Below are 16,492 nucleotides of genomic sequence, written 5' to 3'. Positions count from 1 at the left end.
TGCCAGCGCGTTTAATATAGCACTGCAGCACATGCTTTTCGCATAGATGTTTGTTTTTTCTTCTTGTTTATTCATATCGTTGCTTGCGTAGTTAATGTTTGTGTAGGTACCCATAATAAATTTGGTTAACGGCGTGTTGGGCTGACTCAGGCTAATCATGGGCTGACTCAAGCTATTCATCGGTCTAAACAAACAGCTTAACGACATTTATTAATCTGCATATGCATTTTAAATTTATTTATAAAAAATCTTTGACGAAAAATTGATATCCTGTTTTTCTAATCAGTATCGAGGTGTACAATGAAGAAGGATTGGATACAACTGTTGTGTTTCCTTTAGTGTTCTCTTGGCACTTTAACATTAAATCTCTTAACCAGCAGATAGTTTTGGTGTTGGTACACTAGATAATTTCTACAGTATCTGATCCCTAATAGGAGCGGATTCAATAAAGTAAAATGCCCTATCTTGTATCTTCTGCAGTGAGCAGTTTTTTTACAGGCAAATGGCCCCACCTCAAGTTTCCATATCTCAGGTGGCTTTCCACTAGTGCTTGGTATTTATCTGAGTGTTCTTATAGAATTGAACCCACCTTTCAGTTTTCCCTTAAAGTTCGGAAAGTTTTAATTTTATTGTTATTATTTCGGTTCGGAAAGGAGGCTGGCCCCTTCTTCAACAGCAGCAACAGTTGAGTAAGAGAGCGAGAAGCATCTTGTTGTGCATTAGTTAGAACCAAACTATGTCGACACCTTGTGGGAAGGCATTCCTGTACTTCTACAACCTTGTTTATCTTGTAAGTTTACACTTTGATTTACTACTTTATGAGGGGATAGATTAAAATTTTGGTACCATGCTAGATGGTGTCTTCACCGCGCAAGTTCCCACAGCAAACAACCAATCTTTCGTCATGGCATGAAGAATGAATCATTTGCCACAGGACTTTCTCAGCATTCGACGATCAATGCAATGTGAAGCTATAAAAAGTAAAAATAGGATTTCTTCGAAGACCGAGAATTGTTTAAGCAATTGATTAGCGTTTTATAATATAACCATTATTTATTAATAGGCGACACGCCCATAACATTTTAGGACATCGTTACCTTATATAAACGATATAAAATATAAAATCTCACTTGCGTTCAAAAAGTATTATATCATATCATATAAATTTTAATGTTGTAAGCGCTGCTGCGCTTGTTCATTAATCTATTAAAAATACTATTTTTTTCATCAATCTGGAGGTGGCTCAAGAGCAGCGGTATAGATAGGTTGTGGAAAAACCATGTAGGACCTACAAATTGGAGATAAAAACCCAGGAACTTTGAAATTTCAAAAATAGTGAAGGAACTTCGAGGGAACATTTATTTTCTTGTAACTTAGAATTTCAAGAACTACTCCAGACAATCTCCAGACACGTCCTTCTGCAGTTGGGCCACCTCAGTTCTTGATTTTTAACAGCAAAACAAAAGAAATAAATCTTTAAACAAAAAATTCCAGTTTTAATTTCTGTTCTTCCCAATGCTATTCCAGGTACTGATCCATCTCTCTGTGAAAAAGTTCTTCCGATTGTTTAACCTTGAACCAGATTTTACCAGTTTCAATTGATGTCCACATGTGTTGTGAAATTCTCTTTGATCTATGCATGAATAACTCATGTGGTGTCAACATCATACTTTCCATCTAGATATTTGTATACTTTAATCATATCTCCTCTTAAGCGTCAAAATGCTAGAATTGATAAATCCACAGATTTAAGGCGTTCGGGATAACTTAGGTTCTTTGTTCCATGGATCATTTTTGTAGCTCGTCTTTGCACAGATTCAATTTTGGCATCAATAGATTTAAAGTGTGGATGACAGATTGTGTTGTTATATTCATGTATCAGTCTTACCAGTGTTTTGAACAACATTGAAAAAAACCTTTCATCAATGTATGTAAATGATTGTCTTATGAGACCCGTAATTCGATTAGCCTTGGAGACAGTCAGATCAGCATGTTTTCTAAAAGTTAACTCCTTGTCTAGGGTCACACCAAGGTCTTTTTCTTGATCTACAACCTCTAATATTATTTCATTGCCATCAGAATCTGTCATGCAATAATCAAATAAGGGATTTTTCTTCCCAATTCGCAATATTTTGCCCTTTTGCAGATGGAACGTAACATTCCACCTCTTACTCCAATCACTGATTTGATCAAGATCTTTTTGGAGATTTCTGCTATCCTCAATACTGTCAGCTTCAGAGTAGGTTTTAATGTCATCAGCAAACACTTTTGCCTTATTCTGAATAACTGGCGGAAGATCGTTTTTATAGCAAAGAAACAGAATCAATCCAAGGATGTTCCCTTAGGGCACTCCATTAGTGACATCTGACCGGTCTGAGACCTCTCAGTTCACAACTACTCTTTGTTTTCTAGATGTCAGAAATGATTTAATCCACTTTAGTGTCTTCCCCACTATTCCATGAGGACAATTTAACTAATAGACGCTCGAGAGGAACTGTATCAAATGCTTTATTTATATCCAAGTAGGTGACATTGATTGAGTCGCCAGAATCTAAAATGTTGGTCCATTTCCACATTTGTTGTCTGCTCAATGAGTGGAGCTTTTGTGGTGTGTAAAAAGTTTTTCCATACAAAAAGTGTAAAAAGTTTACGATGGTCCTTTCTGTTTGACTAGAGTTTATAAAGGTCCTTTCTGAGGGAAGTGTGATGTAAAAAGTTTGAATCCTTGCCAGACAATATATTTTCAAGTAAAAAGAAGCTAACTCTAAGAACATAAACAAAAGCATGGCTATAAAAATCATAAGAAATACCAATTTTCCAGCTTTATAAAAAGAAAATGATCTTTCAAAGCAAAAATTAATCGTCACTAAAAAGTACAGTGCTATGCAGTTTTAAAAGTACATACTAGCTTGAGTAAATTCAATAATCTCTTAAATTGTAAACTTTTTGTTGATTCGGTAAACTTTGTTTGAATTTCAAAGGTTTGATTTTTTTTAATTTCCTTTATAAACTGTTTTGTTATGCAAATGTTAAATCTTAAGAATTGAATTCATTGAATTCAAACTTGACGTATTTTCTTTTCTTCCGTCCCTAAGTTATGGTATTCCTGAATGAAGGGTCAAGTTGTTAATGAAAACAAAGCATCATTTCCTCATTGTTGACATTTTATATTTTTACATCAAATATTTTGGCTACAAACTGTTTGGCAGGTTAGGCAGTTGTGGTTAGATAATACCCTAATCTCCCCTCAGGTTCTAAAAAACTTCGTTTAACAAATAGCGTTGGGCGGGTGATTGCCCAGGTAAGCTGATCCAAGTGCGGCAGTTTATTGCCCTTGCAAATTTTTTTTGCCTGAAAAGGCCTGCGTTATACTATTTTTTAAATCTCAAAAATTTATCTAGCAATGGATTTTCTGTATTCTGAAATACCAATGAAAATATTTGATAGAAAGCTTTATCTTAAGCCTTCATCTTTAGGTAGATTGGAGGTGTTTACCAGAAAGTATAAAGAAAAATTTGCTATCTTATTTATAGAGATTTTAGTGTATAGAACAGACCAGACTGGAAACTTTGTTTCTTGCATGGACAAGTTTACTTTGAAAATTTTAGACTGTTTGCCTGAAATTATGCATTCTTAGCTCTTTTTTAATTAGATAATCATATTGTTATTATCTAGGGGTTTTTGTGTGGCCAATATGCAAAAGCGCACAGATGTGTGCCCGGGTAATATATTGCAACAAAATTTCCAGTCTTTGAACAGAAGGGTTCTTAGTTGCTACTTTGAGTCTCACCTTTAGTGAGATTATCAGAAAACTGTTATGATGGTAAATATTAATTTCCTTTCAGGGCTTTGCTGCTTTGCTTGTCTACCTTGCAGTTTTCTTCGTAAAAAACTGGAGCAGCTACACAAGAGTGGCTGTTGATTTGTATGCAATTGTACCAGCAGCAATTATTCTTGGATTATCCATTATATTTTTTGTTGCTGCCATCATTGGTCTTTATGGAACAGGAAGAAGTAACAGATGCTGCCTTGGAGTGGTAACTTGATATTGTATTTTATTGTTTACTGTCCCCTTATGTTTATATGTGATTAACAGCATGCTAAAGAATTTCATATTGCCAGGGCTGTTTTTGGCGTCTTGAACAGAACGGTTCCAAGTTCTTATTCTGTGTTTCGTGCCTAATGCAATCATCAGTCAACGTTTCAAAATTGATATAGAAAAATCCACATCCATAAACACTCAAGCAATGATATTTAAACTTGTCTTTGCTACTAGACTGTCTGTGCAGTTCCTTTGCAAATTGAATAAATCTTTATCTTTTTTTTAAATGACCAATGCTGTTAATTATTATTAAGATATTTTTGCTAACATTATATAAAAATATCAATGTTGCAGCTGCATCTGTGCATTATAAGAAGCTGATTTCTAGAGCTATATATTAATAAAATCAAAGCTGATATGTTATTTGTTTATGCTTTTTACATTTCTTGTGTATAGAATGATAATTTAGTACTTATCTTGAAAAGTTGTTGATAAGTTCAGTTCTTATGTTGAATGATCTTTTTCTTTTTCAGTTCTTCACATTTCTCCTCATGATTATTATTCTCGAAATATTGGCAGGATGTCTTGGTTACAGTTACCGAAACAGGGTATAGTGATTTTAATATATATTTGCCAGTATGATAATTATCAAATGTAGTATACAATGCCATAATGCACATCATTTTTTGCTTTTGAGGTATGTTCTTTGTTGCTACTGGCTGAATTTAAGAACTCAAAAATTATTTAAAAATTGTAAGATCTTATTTTCTTTTTCTGTATTTCTTTTCAAAAATGATTTTGAAGCCAAAAAAATCCCTAATCAGATCTCTCTGAAATATTGCATTCAATTTTCTTGTAAAGGAATCACTTGTCAAGTTTTTCCATGACATGATCAAGAATTTAAAGGGCCACTCCAGCCCAAAATTTTTATTTCAGAACACGATGTAATCAGACCTCCTGAAAACGAATCTGTTAATATTTTTTTCATATCTCTAACCGTTTTGTAGTTATTAGCGTTTGTAAAATGGTCATTGAGTTGAATTGTTTTTCAACCGTGTTATCGGAGATCTTCGGATTGACGTCACAGGCATTTTCGGCCTCGGTAAGTTCGCGGCAAGTATCATCGGCTGTCCAAAGGGTCAACGAGAACGTAGCGAAATGGCAGACAGGGCCTAGCAGTGGCATGTTTGTTAGAAGGCCAGACTTTTATCTGGAATCGATATAAAGAGAGAAGTATCGCTCATCAATCTTGATATTCTGATCGAATATGGAAGTTTTTTATCGCACGAATCTTTCTGACAGAGAAGTCAAATTGTCAAAGTAGGCCAGCGAGACAGAGACATGAGGATGTTGACAGACTTTCGTGGAATGTTGCTTATGAAGCAATTTATATTGGCAGGCCAGTTCCCTGATTTTAAAACGAAGATTCGCGCTTTTTCATCAGCTCTTCCTTTAGTGCAACAGCTAAAAAACCATCGCGCAATTAATTCGAGAGGAAAGACCAAAACAAAACCAGTATACCGGGAATGAAAGCTGTATGAATTGATACAACATATTCATTAGGATAAAGAGCTTCATATCAACATGACTATGACTTATTAGAAATGAACCAGGAAAATCTAGGGCATGGACAAGAAAGTATACAAACTTTCAAGACAAGACTAAAAACCTACCATTAGTCATGAGTCAAACAACTTTTTCAAAAATTATAAATTTGTTTTTATACAAACAAAAAAGGGATTTGAGATTATATTAATAATTCAACTTTTTCAATATACTTGTGTAAATATAATTTTTGTATTTAACCTTTAAGCTATTACAGGGGCCTTGTCAGCTCCTTTAAGCTGTCAGAATTTCAACCTGCTATATTTATGAATAATAAATACATGTTTGATGTATTTAAATACTTGGCTACATTGAATTATATATTCAAATATCTATACAATCAGGCCAGTGAACTATCTAGAAATTTGTAATTTCTATTGCACATGAGAAATGTTCTTATAAAAGTATCATGAAACAATAATCTATTGCAAAATTTCTAGAAAATACCTATATGTTGTTACTAGTTTTGAATAATAGCAGTGGATTTGCAAACATTATATAGATATGACCAAATTATATATAAAATTTTGATAATTTTAAAAATAGTCTCCTTTGTAAAAATGTTAATACAAAAACAGAATAATGTGTTGAGGTCTTTGTGGTAACTCTTGCATGGAAGAGAGGGGCAAGTTATCACTCCCACAAAGCCAGTAGCCAGATAACAGAATGCATGTAATCTCCAACCTTCATCTAGCATTTTTGGCAAGATCCTTTCTATTGATCCATAAAAGTGTTTGTTACCTTTTTTATGCCTAGAATAATAAGGTTGACAGGGATAAATACTAACATACCAGTGAAATTTACTTTTGAGTCATATTAAAACATAAAATGATCAAAGAAACTTGGACACTCAGGGGCATTCAGAGTATAGATATTTAAAAGGATCAAAGAGAAATTTAGGGGTGAAAGGTCAACAACTGTTACTATAGCAAATAGCATCTAAGGATATTAACTTGTAGTAACACAAAGATGAATTTAAATGATATAGGCCATGCTTATGTGAATCAATGCTAGAATAGCAAAGGTAATTTTAACAAATATAAACAATTCTGCCTTTAAAACATTAGAATGAGGATATGACACATCTTTTTTCCAAAACCAAGGATGTAAATTCCATGTTTTTTCTTTGGGGTAGTAGATCTTTTGCCCTGGATATTGATCTGGCAAAATTTTGAAATTGTGCATCAATTCTATGATGAAATAGGCAGAACTCCAAAATTGAAGGCAGAACATGTTAGAACATGAAGAAAAAGGGTTCAGGGAAACATCAGACAAACCCTGGGAAATTTTACACATCTATACCTCGGGCAAAGGTGTAGTGCACAGATCATTGGCAGGGATGTAGTGCTAGGAGGCTCAGGCCCCTTTATTGGTACAAAAAAGTAGCAAACTTCTACTTTTGGTACTATTTTATGTGACATTTTGCTTGAGAGCCCCTGTTGTACTTTTCATATAACCACATTTCTGACTATTTGGGGGACAGTTCACAAGACTGTTAGAAAACTTGTATTTAGAGTACGAAGTTTTTCTCAAAGCCCGGCAAATTGCGTTGCTTAGGGGGTGCGTGTCACACCATCCCCAAACCCCCTCCAAACCTCTACACCCTGCAGTTTCGCCTAAAATTCAACATAGTAAAATGATAATAAGGATAAATTGTGACTTACGGGAAAGTTTCCATCTTCTGAATGGGGTTCTTCTTCTAATGCGGTGAGACATCAATTGTTATTCAGCTACCTGGAAATTCCTGAGATGACACGACGATAAGAAATGCCTTCGGTCAGAAATCCATTCACATCTGAAAATTCGTGAAGCATTCCATATCAAAAAGCTTGCTGCGTTGCCAAGATGAGGGTATGCGTTCAGGTTGAAGCTTCCATCTTTGATTTGTCGAATTACTAGTCCATGTTGGCTGGAAGCCTCCGCTGAACATCAATCGCCATGTAGGAAAATAAATAAAACGACAACCGAGATTCCGACATGAATCGCCTCTTCCGAGCCTCTACCGAGTCGTGCGAATTTCAGTGCGAACGTATAACAATAGCGCCGAATGTTGAAACAATGGTCCCTTCATACGTCACAAGGTACTTTTTCCGAAAAAAATTTTGTCGTACTTTTACGGTGATTCTCAACTTTGAGCGTCTATATCTGGAAAACGAGTTAAGCTTTTCGAAAAGAAATTTCACGATAGCTTCTTTTTCTCGACTAACTACCAATTTATGCAAAAATCTCAGAAAAATTTTTTGGGCTGGAGTGGCCCTTTAAGGCAGGTTTTTGCCAACTGTGAACATTTGTGATGGATGTTATATATTTATCTAGAATTTAAGGCAGCTTGTGGAAGCCTTAATGTTAAGTTATACAGCATCTGTTGAATACATTTTATCCTGTCATTGTACACAAGATTGCAAAATATAAAAGCAGGCCTTTTTTCACATCATATCAAATTTTGTTCATTCCTGCCCAATATTTTTAAAGCGTAACATAAGCCACCAGGGATAAATATCTAACAATGTTTTGATGAGCTTTCTATTCTTCCATTTCCTAACACTGTAAATTACATGAAAAATTTAGGCAATCTAAGTTGATAATGTAGACTTTCCAAAGTAACAAGCTTATCTCCTATGATGCTGGGTACTTTTTATAATTGAAAGTCTTTGGATAAAATCGTACCAAACAGGATTTGGATAATATATTTTTGTCGTATTTTAAGGGCTTTTTATGCTATTTTAAGCAGACTCATTTTTTCACAGCATTCACCATAACTATTTGTGATTTATTTTGAAAATGCTCACAACTTGGCAAAATTATCTAAAAATGTAACATAAAACAATGAAAAATGGTAACTAAAATGTGGTAAGTAATGAAAATCTGTGAAAATTTCAGAACTTCAAATCTAAAAAAGCTATTTTGAATTGTTAAGTTTTTATCCAATTATAAATAATTATCCATCTATCAGAATTGCACTTTGCTATTAGAAAATGTGACCAAACACAAAAGTCATCTTAGCTATAACTATTGTGTTACATATTATTTTCTATTTGTTGAAAATTTATTTGAAACTGCCAATTAATAAAAATTGAATCACCTTATAGTATAAGAATTAAAATACATGTACCAAGTAAATTGTATTTTGGTTTTTCTTGCACTATTTAGACAACAAAAAGATTCAAAATCATGACCAGTGTTAGAAATTTATCTATAACTGTGAAATTACTGCTAGAACCTAACCTACAGTAATTGCAAATTGCCATTACCATTGACCACAACCAAGTTTCCTATAAAAGCTGTTAGAATTTATAAAAAGGATAATAAATCGCAATGTTTTAAAATTATCCTAACTTTGTAATGGATGGAATTGTAGAATTCAAGCCATCTGGAAAGAATTAAGTTTCTGCTAATTTCTTATCCATAAATTGTTTGACATTTTATATTGATTTTTTCAATTTTTAAAGCAAAAAGGTACTTTTTGACGTTTTTGTTCACACCACAGCCTCATATTCTTGATCATGTCAATCACACCATTTGTCTATTTTCTGCATAGATTTCAAACAGTGTAAAACAAGATCTTACCAATTCATTGCATAAATATCCCCTAAAAGATGAAACATTCATCAGAGATGCTTTCAATAAAATGCAGTCAGAGGTGAGTGGATTTACGTGAAACCATGCCAATGATTAGTAACTGTTTTTAAGTAAAGTTTTAATTTGTTTGCTCCGCTAATTTCTGCCTTGCTCTGGATTTTCTAATATTCAAAGAGACGACAACAAGTAGATGAGCTAAAATTTATATACAGTGTCATTTCTTATTCCTTATGTTCCACAAGGATCAGTACTTGCTCTTGTTCTTTTCACATTTTCATCTATAATCTGTTTACAATCATTGCCCGATGATTTCAAGATTCAAGAAAACTCTATAGTTGCTTTAATCATCAAAAGTACCAAATTTCGAAAGTTGACCTTAACTGGAATGAATGTAAAAATAGTGTTTTGATCAAAATAAATACATCTTAGATTTCCTCTTTATTTTAAAGACTTATGAAAGTTGCATGCACATTAACGGCATTTGTTCCTAACATTTTCAGTTTTCTTAAATTCAAAGATCTAAACAAGGGATATGCAAAAGTAAATATATAGCTTTGGATTTGTATTTGTTACTACCTAGCACCTGAAAGGGGTTTTTAGGACACTGAGAAGCTGTGCTTATCGAGCAGTCTCCTACTCGTTCCCCTTAATGTGACCAAACTTAGCGATTCTTAAGCCTGAAATGACAGAGAGCTGACATCTCTCTGCAATTTGAGTGAAAGTTTTGCCATATCAAGAACTCGAACCACGTTCCCTTGGATCTGCAGTGCCTTATAATACCTTCAAAATTTGTTACATTTTCTAGTTACATTGTTGTGGTGTAATGGGTCCCAATGACTGGAAGAATGTGACTGCGACTGGAGAGATTCCAAAATCATGCTGCCGCCATCCGAATTCCGAATGCGGTTACATATTCATTGCAAATGTCTACCAAGAGGTTGGATGAATTTTATTTTGTTATGAAACAAATAATTTAACTACTACTTGTTCTTTGTGCTTTATAGAAAATAATTTTTTTTGAGAAAAGGCTGCTTTTATATTTGTGAATCTTTTAAAACTTTTTTTGCTATTGCACAATGAACATTTTTGTGTGCCAGACAAGTTGCAAGCATTGGCCATGAGCCTCAAATCCTCTCTCCTATCCGCTCAATCCGTTGGACGCCCAGTCGTTGAGACTATGAAAATACGCGAGACTCTGTATGCCACAATCTCTCTTGCCTTCGATTTTCCCTGTCATCGCAGCTTTCTCGATGTCGAGGTCTAAATGTATATAGCCAGCAAACAACATCTGCTTCTTTCTTATAATGCAGAGAAGCTTTCTTCGGACACCAGCTCTCTTAATATGTGTGAACGAAATGTAAAGTTGGAATTCCAACCATCAACTTATCAACACCTTATCTTTACTGATATCTTATCTGAAATTCATCATTTTTATTCTATTTTTCCTTAATATTTGAGATTTTGAAGTATAAAAGAATATAGGAGTATTTATTGAATGTATAAAGCAACTTTGTGATAGGCAGTAGACATCCGTAGTACGTTAAACTACAGCTTTCATTGATAAATTGTCGTTTTTCCTATTCAAATTTCCTCTTACTTGAATTCGATGCTCCCCAATTAATGCCCTTCCTTACAATGCCTCATCAAAGAGGAAGTGAAATTTCTGTCTCTTTCATCGAAAACCAGAATTCTTTGAAACCAGCTGTGTTCCCGGAAATTTGTTCTATTCTTTGACGATATTGTATTCTTTGAATCCCAATATCTTCTTTTTCAGGGATGCTTTAAGAAATTATCAGATTACGTTAAAGGCAGTTTGAATGCAATTGTCGGTGTTGGAATTGGATTTGCCATATTCCAGGTGCATAAATTCAAACATATATTTACATTTTTTCATATTTTTTTTAAAATCTAAATATTTCTCACTAAAATCTCAGTCATTTCTTACTCATGGTAAAGCTTAGATTTTGCCACCCAGTTATAGGAAGAATAATTATTTTATGGTAATAATAATGAATAATAGTTATCAATTTATTTACTGCTGGCAACGAGATTAAGCTGTGTGTTAAAGCTGATTCAAGTCAACTTTTTTACAATACAAAAAGTAATTATTATGAAAACCCTAAATGTATAAAAACCCAATTATAGGCTGTACTCCAAACTTCCTACAGATTTTATGTTTCGTTTAAAGATATGTAGTGATTGGAATTTTTTAATTTCTTTAAGTAACCTTTGCCATAGCTTTTGGCCAATAAAACTAATGGTTTTTAAGCTTGACTTAGACTAACTTAGAGGCTGGATCGTTGATGACGTGACAGTGATTTGTTACTCTGCTACTCTGCCTGAATATACGGCATTTCCTTTGCAGGCTATTGGTATGATCGCAACCTGTTACCTGATATTTACGCTTGGAAAAGCTGGCTACACGAGAATCGCAGAGCCGCAACGAGTATAACTGAATGAATTCTCGTGGATTGGCACTAAATTATGCAAAATCTTGACATTGTTGTTAACAGATACGAGGGAGCTGAATAAGTAGGTTAGTCACTTGCTGGGCTAGATTCTTTTCAGTGTTTATTTCGATGCCTCTCTTACATTTTCATTGCTATTTATGCAATTTATTTAATGTAATTTTTTGAAATGACACTATTATTTCCTTCGCTGTGACATATAATTTTACAAAGACCTAAGATTAACCCCAACGACCGCATCTGAACCAGTGACTCATTTGTAGTCTAACTGTTCACCTTTCCAAAATTGCATACTTTTTTGCTTAGCTACCGCTGCTCTTTGACGCGATAAACTTTATTGGATAAAGGCTTAAAAAGGAAATGAAATGATTGCGTTGTATCTAATTCCACCCAGCTCTCGTTATGACGTACCTACTTTCTCTGTCTCTGCCATTTTCCTCCATGCTAATTTGCTTGCAAAACAGAAGAAAATTTATCTTGGCAATAAGAGGGTACTTGTATTTCCTGTTGATAAAGTTGACCAATAGACAGCTGAGAATCATTCAAGGAAGAATTTACATAAGTGCAGAAACTTTCACAGCTTTAGCGTCTTAGTCCCAGAAATTGTTTGATTTCATCACTGTGTGGTACGGATTTTGCCAGTGCGGTTACGTAGCATAAAACACGTTTCCGTTACGTGAAGGCCATTCTCTCTAATTTGTAAAAAGCGAATTATTCAGTTATAGCTATAGTCCAATTGAAAAAAGAGGGGTTGATAAAAAATTTATTTATTGTTTTGGATATTATTAGCAGATCAATAAAGCTCATTCATTTTAGTTGTTTTTTTAAGTAAATGTATTTGTGTGTTGTTTTTCCACACTCATGTATCGATTGCATTCTTTACATCACATGAAAGCTTGAGTTGCTTTTTTCTTCCCACCTTGTAACAGGATTCTCGTTACTCGAACTGCTTTTTTGCTGTTTTCTGTTATTGGAAGCTATCATAGGTTCTATTCCCTGTTTCAAAGCCGTAACCATGCTGTCGCCCGCTGCCTCCGGATCTACGACCTGCGTTTTTCAGTAGGAATTTCAAGTGGTTTTTGTTTTGCTATAGTGCAGTTGTAGTTTGGAAATTTAAGAGAGATACCTATGTTGAAGTTTTGCTGAAATCGGGTACCTGAAAACAATTTTAAAAACTGCTGTTGTGACTCTGTTCCTTTTGACTTTTGACTTGGTGTGACATTGTTTTCTGGGCTGTTTAAATGATCTCAGAAACACTCAAAGATGCTCCGAAACATTCTAGAACCGCAAAAATGTTCCTTCGATCGATTTAACATTTGTGCCTATTTTCAAATATCCCTGAAGATTACAAAACAACACTTAACAGCACTTACAAGTGTCTCAACACTTTAAAGAACATTGATGTTGAATTATCTTTGGTGAAATATTGAAAGCGTTCTTATGGTGTTAACTGACGGGATTCATATTTCAAGCATTACATCATAGTTCATATTTGGGGCCGTTCTAAACAAGGCTACTGTAAACATTTAAAATATTGATGAAGGTTTTTAAAAATTCCAGCTTAGCTCCTCTCAAATCCATGTTTTGCTTAAAAGGCAATTTTAAGGCAATTTTGGATGCCCTATCTGCAGAAGAACCTAATCATCCAGGCACCGCGGTGCGTTGAGAAAAATGGGGAGTCTAAAAAATGTGCGGGTGCTAAAACTGATTAAAAAGAAGCTATCAGGCTTTAGAAAAGTGGTTTCTTTTCTTAATTGTTTCCATTTTTGCAAAAAGTTGTGGAGGGGGGGGGGGGGCATCGAGGTGGTGCCTGTCACCGAAAAGTTTTGAATTTCTTTTTAAGAAAAGGAAACCTTCTCTTTCCATATCTTTCATATTGCATGATATCTGGATAGATAATTTATTTCTAATTCATTCTAAGGATATATCTTATCATCACTCTCTCTCTCAAACCATTTCGCCTTAGCAGTAATATATTAAAAAAATCATTGTTCCCCACTATCAACAATTAATTTTCGCTAGAGAGAAAACCATGTTTGTTCTATTTGTTAAGCCATTTTTGAATACCTCGGTTCGGTTGTCTTTCTCGCTAGCCGCTTTAATGTGGTAAATCTTATAAAAACCTTTTAGTTTCATGTTCGCTTTCTGCAACCCTCGATGCATCATTCTAAAGAATAGCGATGTAACAGAAAAACTCCACGTATGCTTCATCCCTCCGTGTACAAAAGGTTGTGACTACAATGAAGTAGAAGGCAATGGAGTAGAATTATTTAACTTCAGCTTTCATAAACTATTCATATTTCGTAAAGCAATGCTATCAGCTTTAAAGTCTTTTGGTAAAAAAGGATGGGGTATGCCAGGTCAGCATGGTTCTTCCTTTACTGCATAAATGTTCTCATTCGCTTTGCATGCTGCAATTTTTAACAGGCAAAGATTGTCGTATGTCACTCCATCACTGCCACAAACCTGTCGGTATATAAACGGACAACCAGTGTCACATTTGTGACCAACTGTCTCTTTAGGTAAAGCTAGGAAGAACAGAAGAAAATTTCAATTATACGCAAAGAAGCGTGGTCCGTCATTCTTAGAAGGATTGTTATCATTGCGCACCCCATCTACACTAGCATTGATATCACTGCTATTGAAATAGATGCTATAGGAGGGGGCGATGTTGGTCTTAATTGCACCCCAAGGACTGTAGAACACCTTAAACTTAGATTTCTACGTCACTTTTGTTAATCAATTAACCATGCTGTTGTTGGTCTATCTGTCACATCAATGCGAGGTTTGTGCTCGACGTGTTGTGTTGCTTGGTGTTGCATTTTTTGTATCTACGAATTTTTTTGTGAATAAACCTTGCTTTAAAATGTAAACCCACCAGAAAAGATAGCTAAAAACTTGTCCCTTGTACTAAATAACTACAAATGCATAATTTTTAGCTTAAAAACGTTTCTTGTTTCTTCCTTAACTTAAGTTCATAAACATAATGCTGTGGGTGTTTTAATGTTGATACAAATATAATACAAAATCGAAATTAGGAAAAATCATTTTTATTGACCAACCCCACTGTCAATACACAAGGCAGAAAGATTGTATTTAGAGCAAGGTTTTGCTTCATCTGTATCATTGATTATTTACCAAATTCAATCTTTTAAAATACTCTTAGGTTTTTTTTTCTTGCTGGAGTTCTTGTAAATCACAATCTACAGAGCTCTTCTACTCGAGCTGTCATTCATAAATCCATTTTGGGTTTTTTGTTCTCGGCTGACTTTAACGTGGGTCATGTTACCTAATAGATTCCAGAATGAATTTATTTACTTTAAATGGCAACTTTTTGTCTCCGTACAAAAAATGTTTTATTATGTTAACTAACTGTTAGATTAACAACGAGTGGATGATGTTGTTAAAAAGGCAGAACATGACACAAAGTAGGTCAGATGAGATATCGCCATTGTTTTGTAGCCATTTTTACAGATACAAAAATTACCATTACTCCCATAAGATCGAAGATGTCATCCCTGACCGTTAGAGACATGTTCAAAAATATCTGTCCCCTTGCCTGGGACAACTCTGTCCTATTACTCATCTTTTTGCCAATAGCTTTTAAAAATTGGCGATACATGATTTGAGGCACCTTAGTTGAATTCTCGATTCTGCATCTTGTTTTTCCATTTATCATGTTTTACACCCAAGGATAGGATTTTCTTGAGTTCTGTAGATACAGGCCCTGTTTCACCTATATTTCTAAGGGCCCTAGCTGCCTCCGTTATGCCTCTTGTTTTACCCTTCTTGCCTCCAGGGCCGCCGGGATGGGGGGCAAATCGCCCTACGGCCTCGAGGTTCAGGGGGCCTTATAAAGAAGCGAACTCCATTTTGAGAATTGAATTACTCAAACGTGCCAAAAGTATGCCCAAAAATAGAAAAATATTCTAAACGATTGCAAGAAACGACTGCAAGAAATATTCTGAAGTGCTATTTGAGCTAATCTGGAGGGTGTGGCCACAAAAATTCTTTATGCAGGGGCCTCGTCTTTCGGTTTTGCGCCCGGACCTCCGAAACTTCTCGGCGGCCCTGCTTGCCTTCAAGGCTCTCATAACCTTTTTTTGTCAAAACAAAAATCAGATAACTTGATATCACTTCCTTTACTTCTTAGGCGCTCCCCCTCCCCTTCCTTCGTTGGCCTACAGGCTTCTTATCTTCCCAACAAAGCTAGCTCAGTCGGTATAAAAATGTCTGAAGCAGATTAAAACTCACCAAAACACAAGGAAGCCAATGTGCTTATAAGTAACACACCGACAAGGTACTTCATTTCGCTGAAAGATTTCCTTGCTGTTGTACTGCTGTTGCTTCGTCTGTATCTCTTCTTTTACTGTTTCCGAACTTGCACTTCCCATACACAAAACAAAATTTTCCTGCGTCTAAGTTTTTAAGCCAAACACGGGGAGTGGCTAGCAAGTCTTTTTGGCTTTCCAGGGGGGTTAGCAATCCTGTCCCAGGTTTCCGGGTTAATATATATGTGAAAAGTCATATGATGAAATCAAAAGTCACCTTTATGTAAAGAGCTTTGGGAGTCAATTTCAACGATACAATTTCATTTATGTCACACTCTGGTATAACCTTTCCTTCTCTTACAAAGACCATCTTTTACTGATGCTGAGACGGGGGTTTATGAACAAATAAATAAGGTTACTGACTTACAATTTTTCAAGACAATGAACGATTGTAGTTGCCCAAGGTTGTTTTCATCCCCATCTATTAGACATTGCTACTAGTTTAGTTGTATTAATACCCATTTAAG

At 34.9% G+C, this 16,492-nt stretch overlaps 2 protein-coding genes across 2 annotated transcripts; one reads left to right on the top strand and one right to left on the bottom strand.

Moving 5' to 3' along the window:
* The first annotated feature begins 654 nt into the window (after positions 1-654).
* On the top strand, positions 655-14,223 carry LOC135687821 (tetraspanin-3). Its single transcript, XM_065204488.2, has 7 exons — positions 655-790; positions 3,846-4,037; positions 4,576-4,650; positions 9,186-9,287; positions 10,032-10,163; positions 11,001-11,084; positions 11,592-14,223. The coding sequence occupies exons 1-7, from the start codon at positions 737-739 to the stop codon at positions 11,676-11,678; spliced, it is 726 nt and encodes a 241-aa protein (XP_065060560.1). The 5' UTR covers positions 655-736; the 3' UTR covers positions 11,679-14,223.
* LOC135687822 (turripeptide OL11-like) lies at positions 13,956-16,130 on the bottom strand. The gene is made up of 2 exons (XM_089114418.1): positions 15,949-16,130; positions 13,956-14,222 (listed from the first exon to the last, which is right to left on the bottom strand). The coding sequence occupies exons 1-2, from the start codon at positions 16,001-16,003 to the stop codon at positions 14,056-14,058; spliced, it is 222 nt and encodes a 73-aa protein (XP_088970544.1). The 5' UTR covers positions 16,004-16,130; the 3' UTR covers positions 13,956-14,055.
* Between the last annotated feature and the right edge of the window lie 362 nt (positions 16,131-16,492).

The sequence above is a fragment of the Rhopilema esculentum genome, chromosome 20 (genome assembly GCF_057945365.1).
Source record: "Rhopilema esculentum isolate cy_ngs chromosome 20, ASM5794536v1, whole genome shotgun sequence".
In the NCBI taxonomy this organism is placed as follows: domain Eukaryota; kingdom Metazoa; phylum Cnidaria; class Scyphozoa; order Rhizostomeae; family Rhizostomatidae; genus Rhopilema; species Rhopilema esculentum.
Note: the sequence above shows the minus strand (reverse complement) of the source record. Positions and strands in the feature narration are given on the sequence as shown.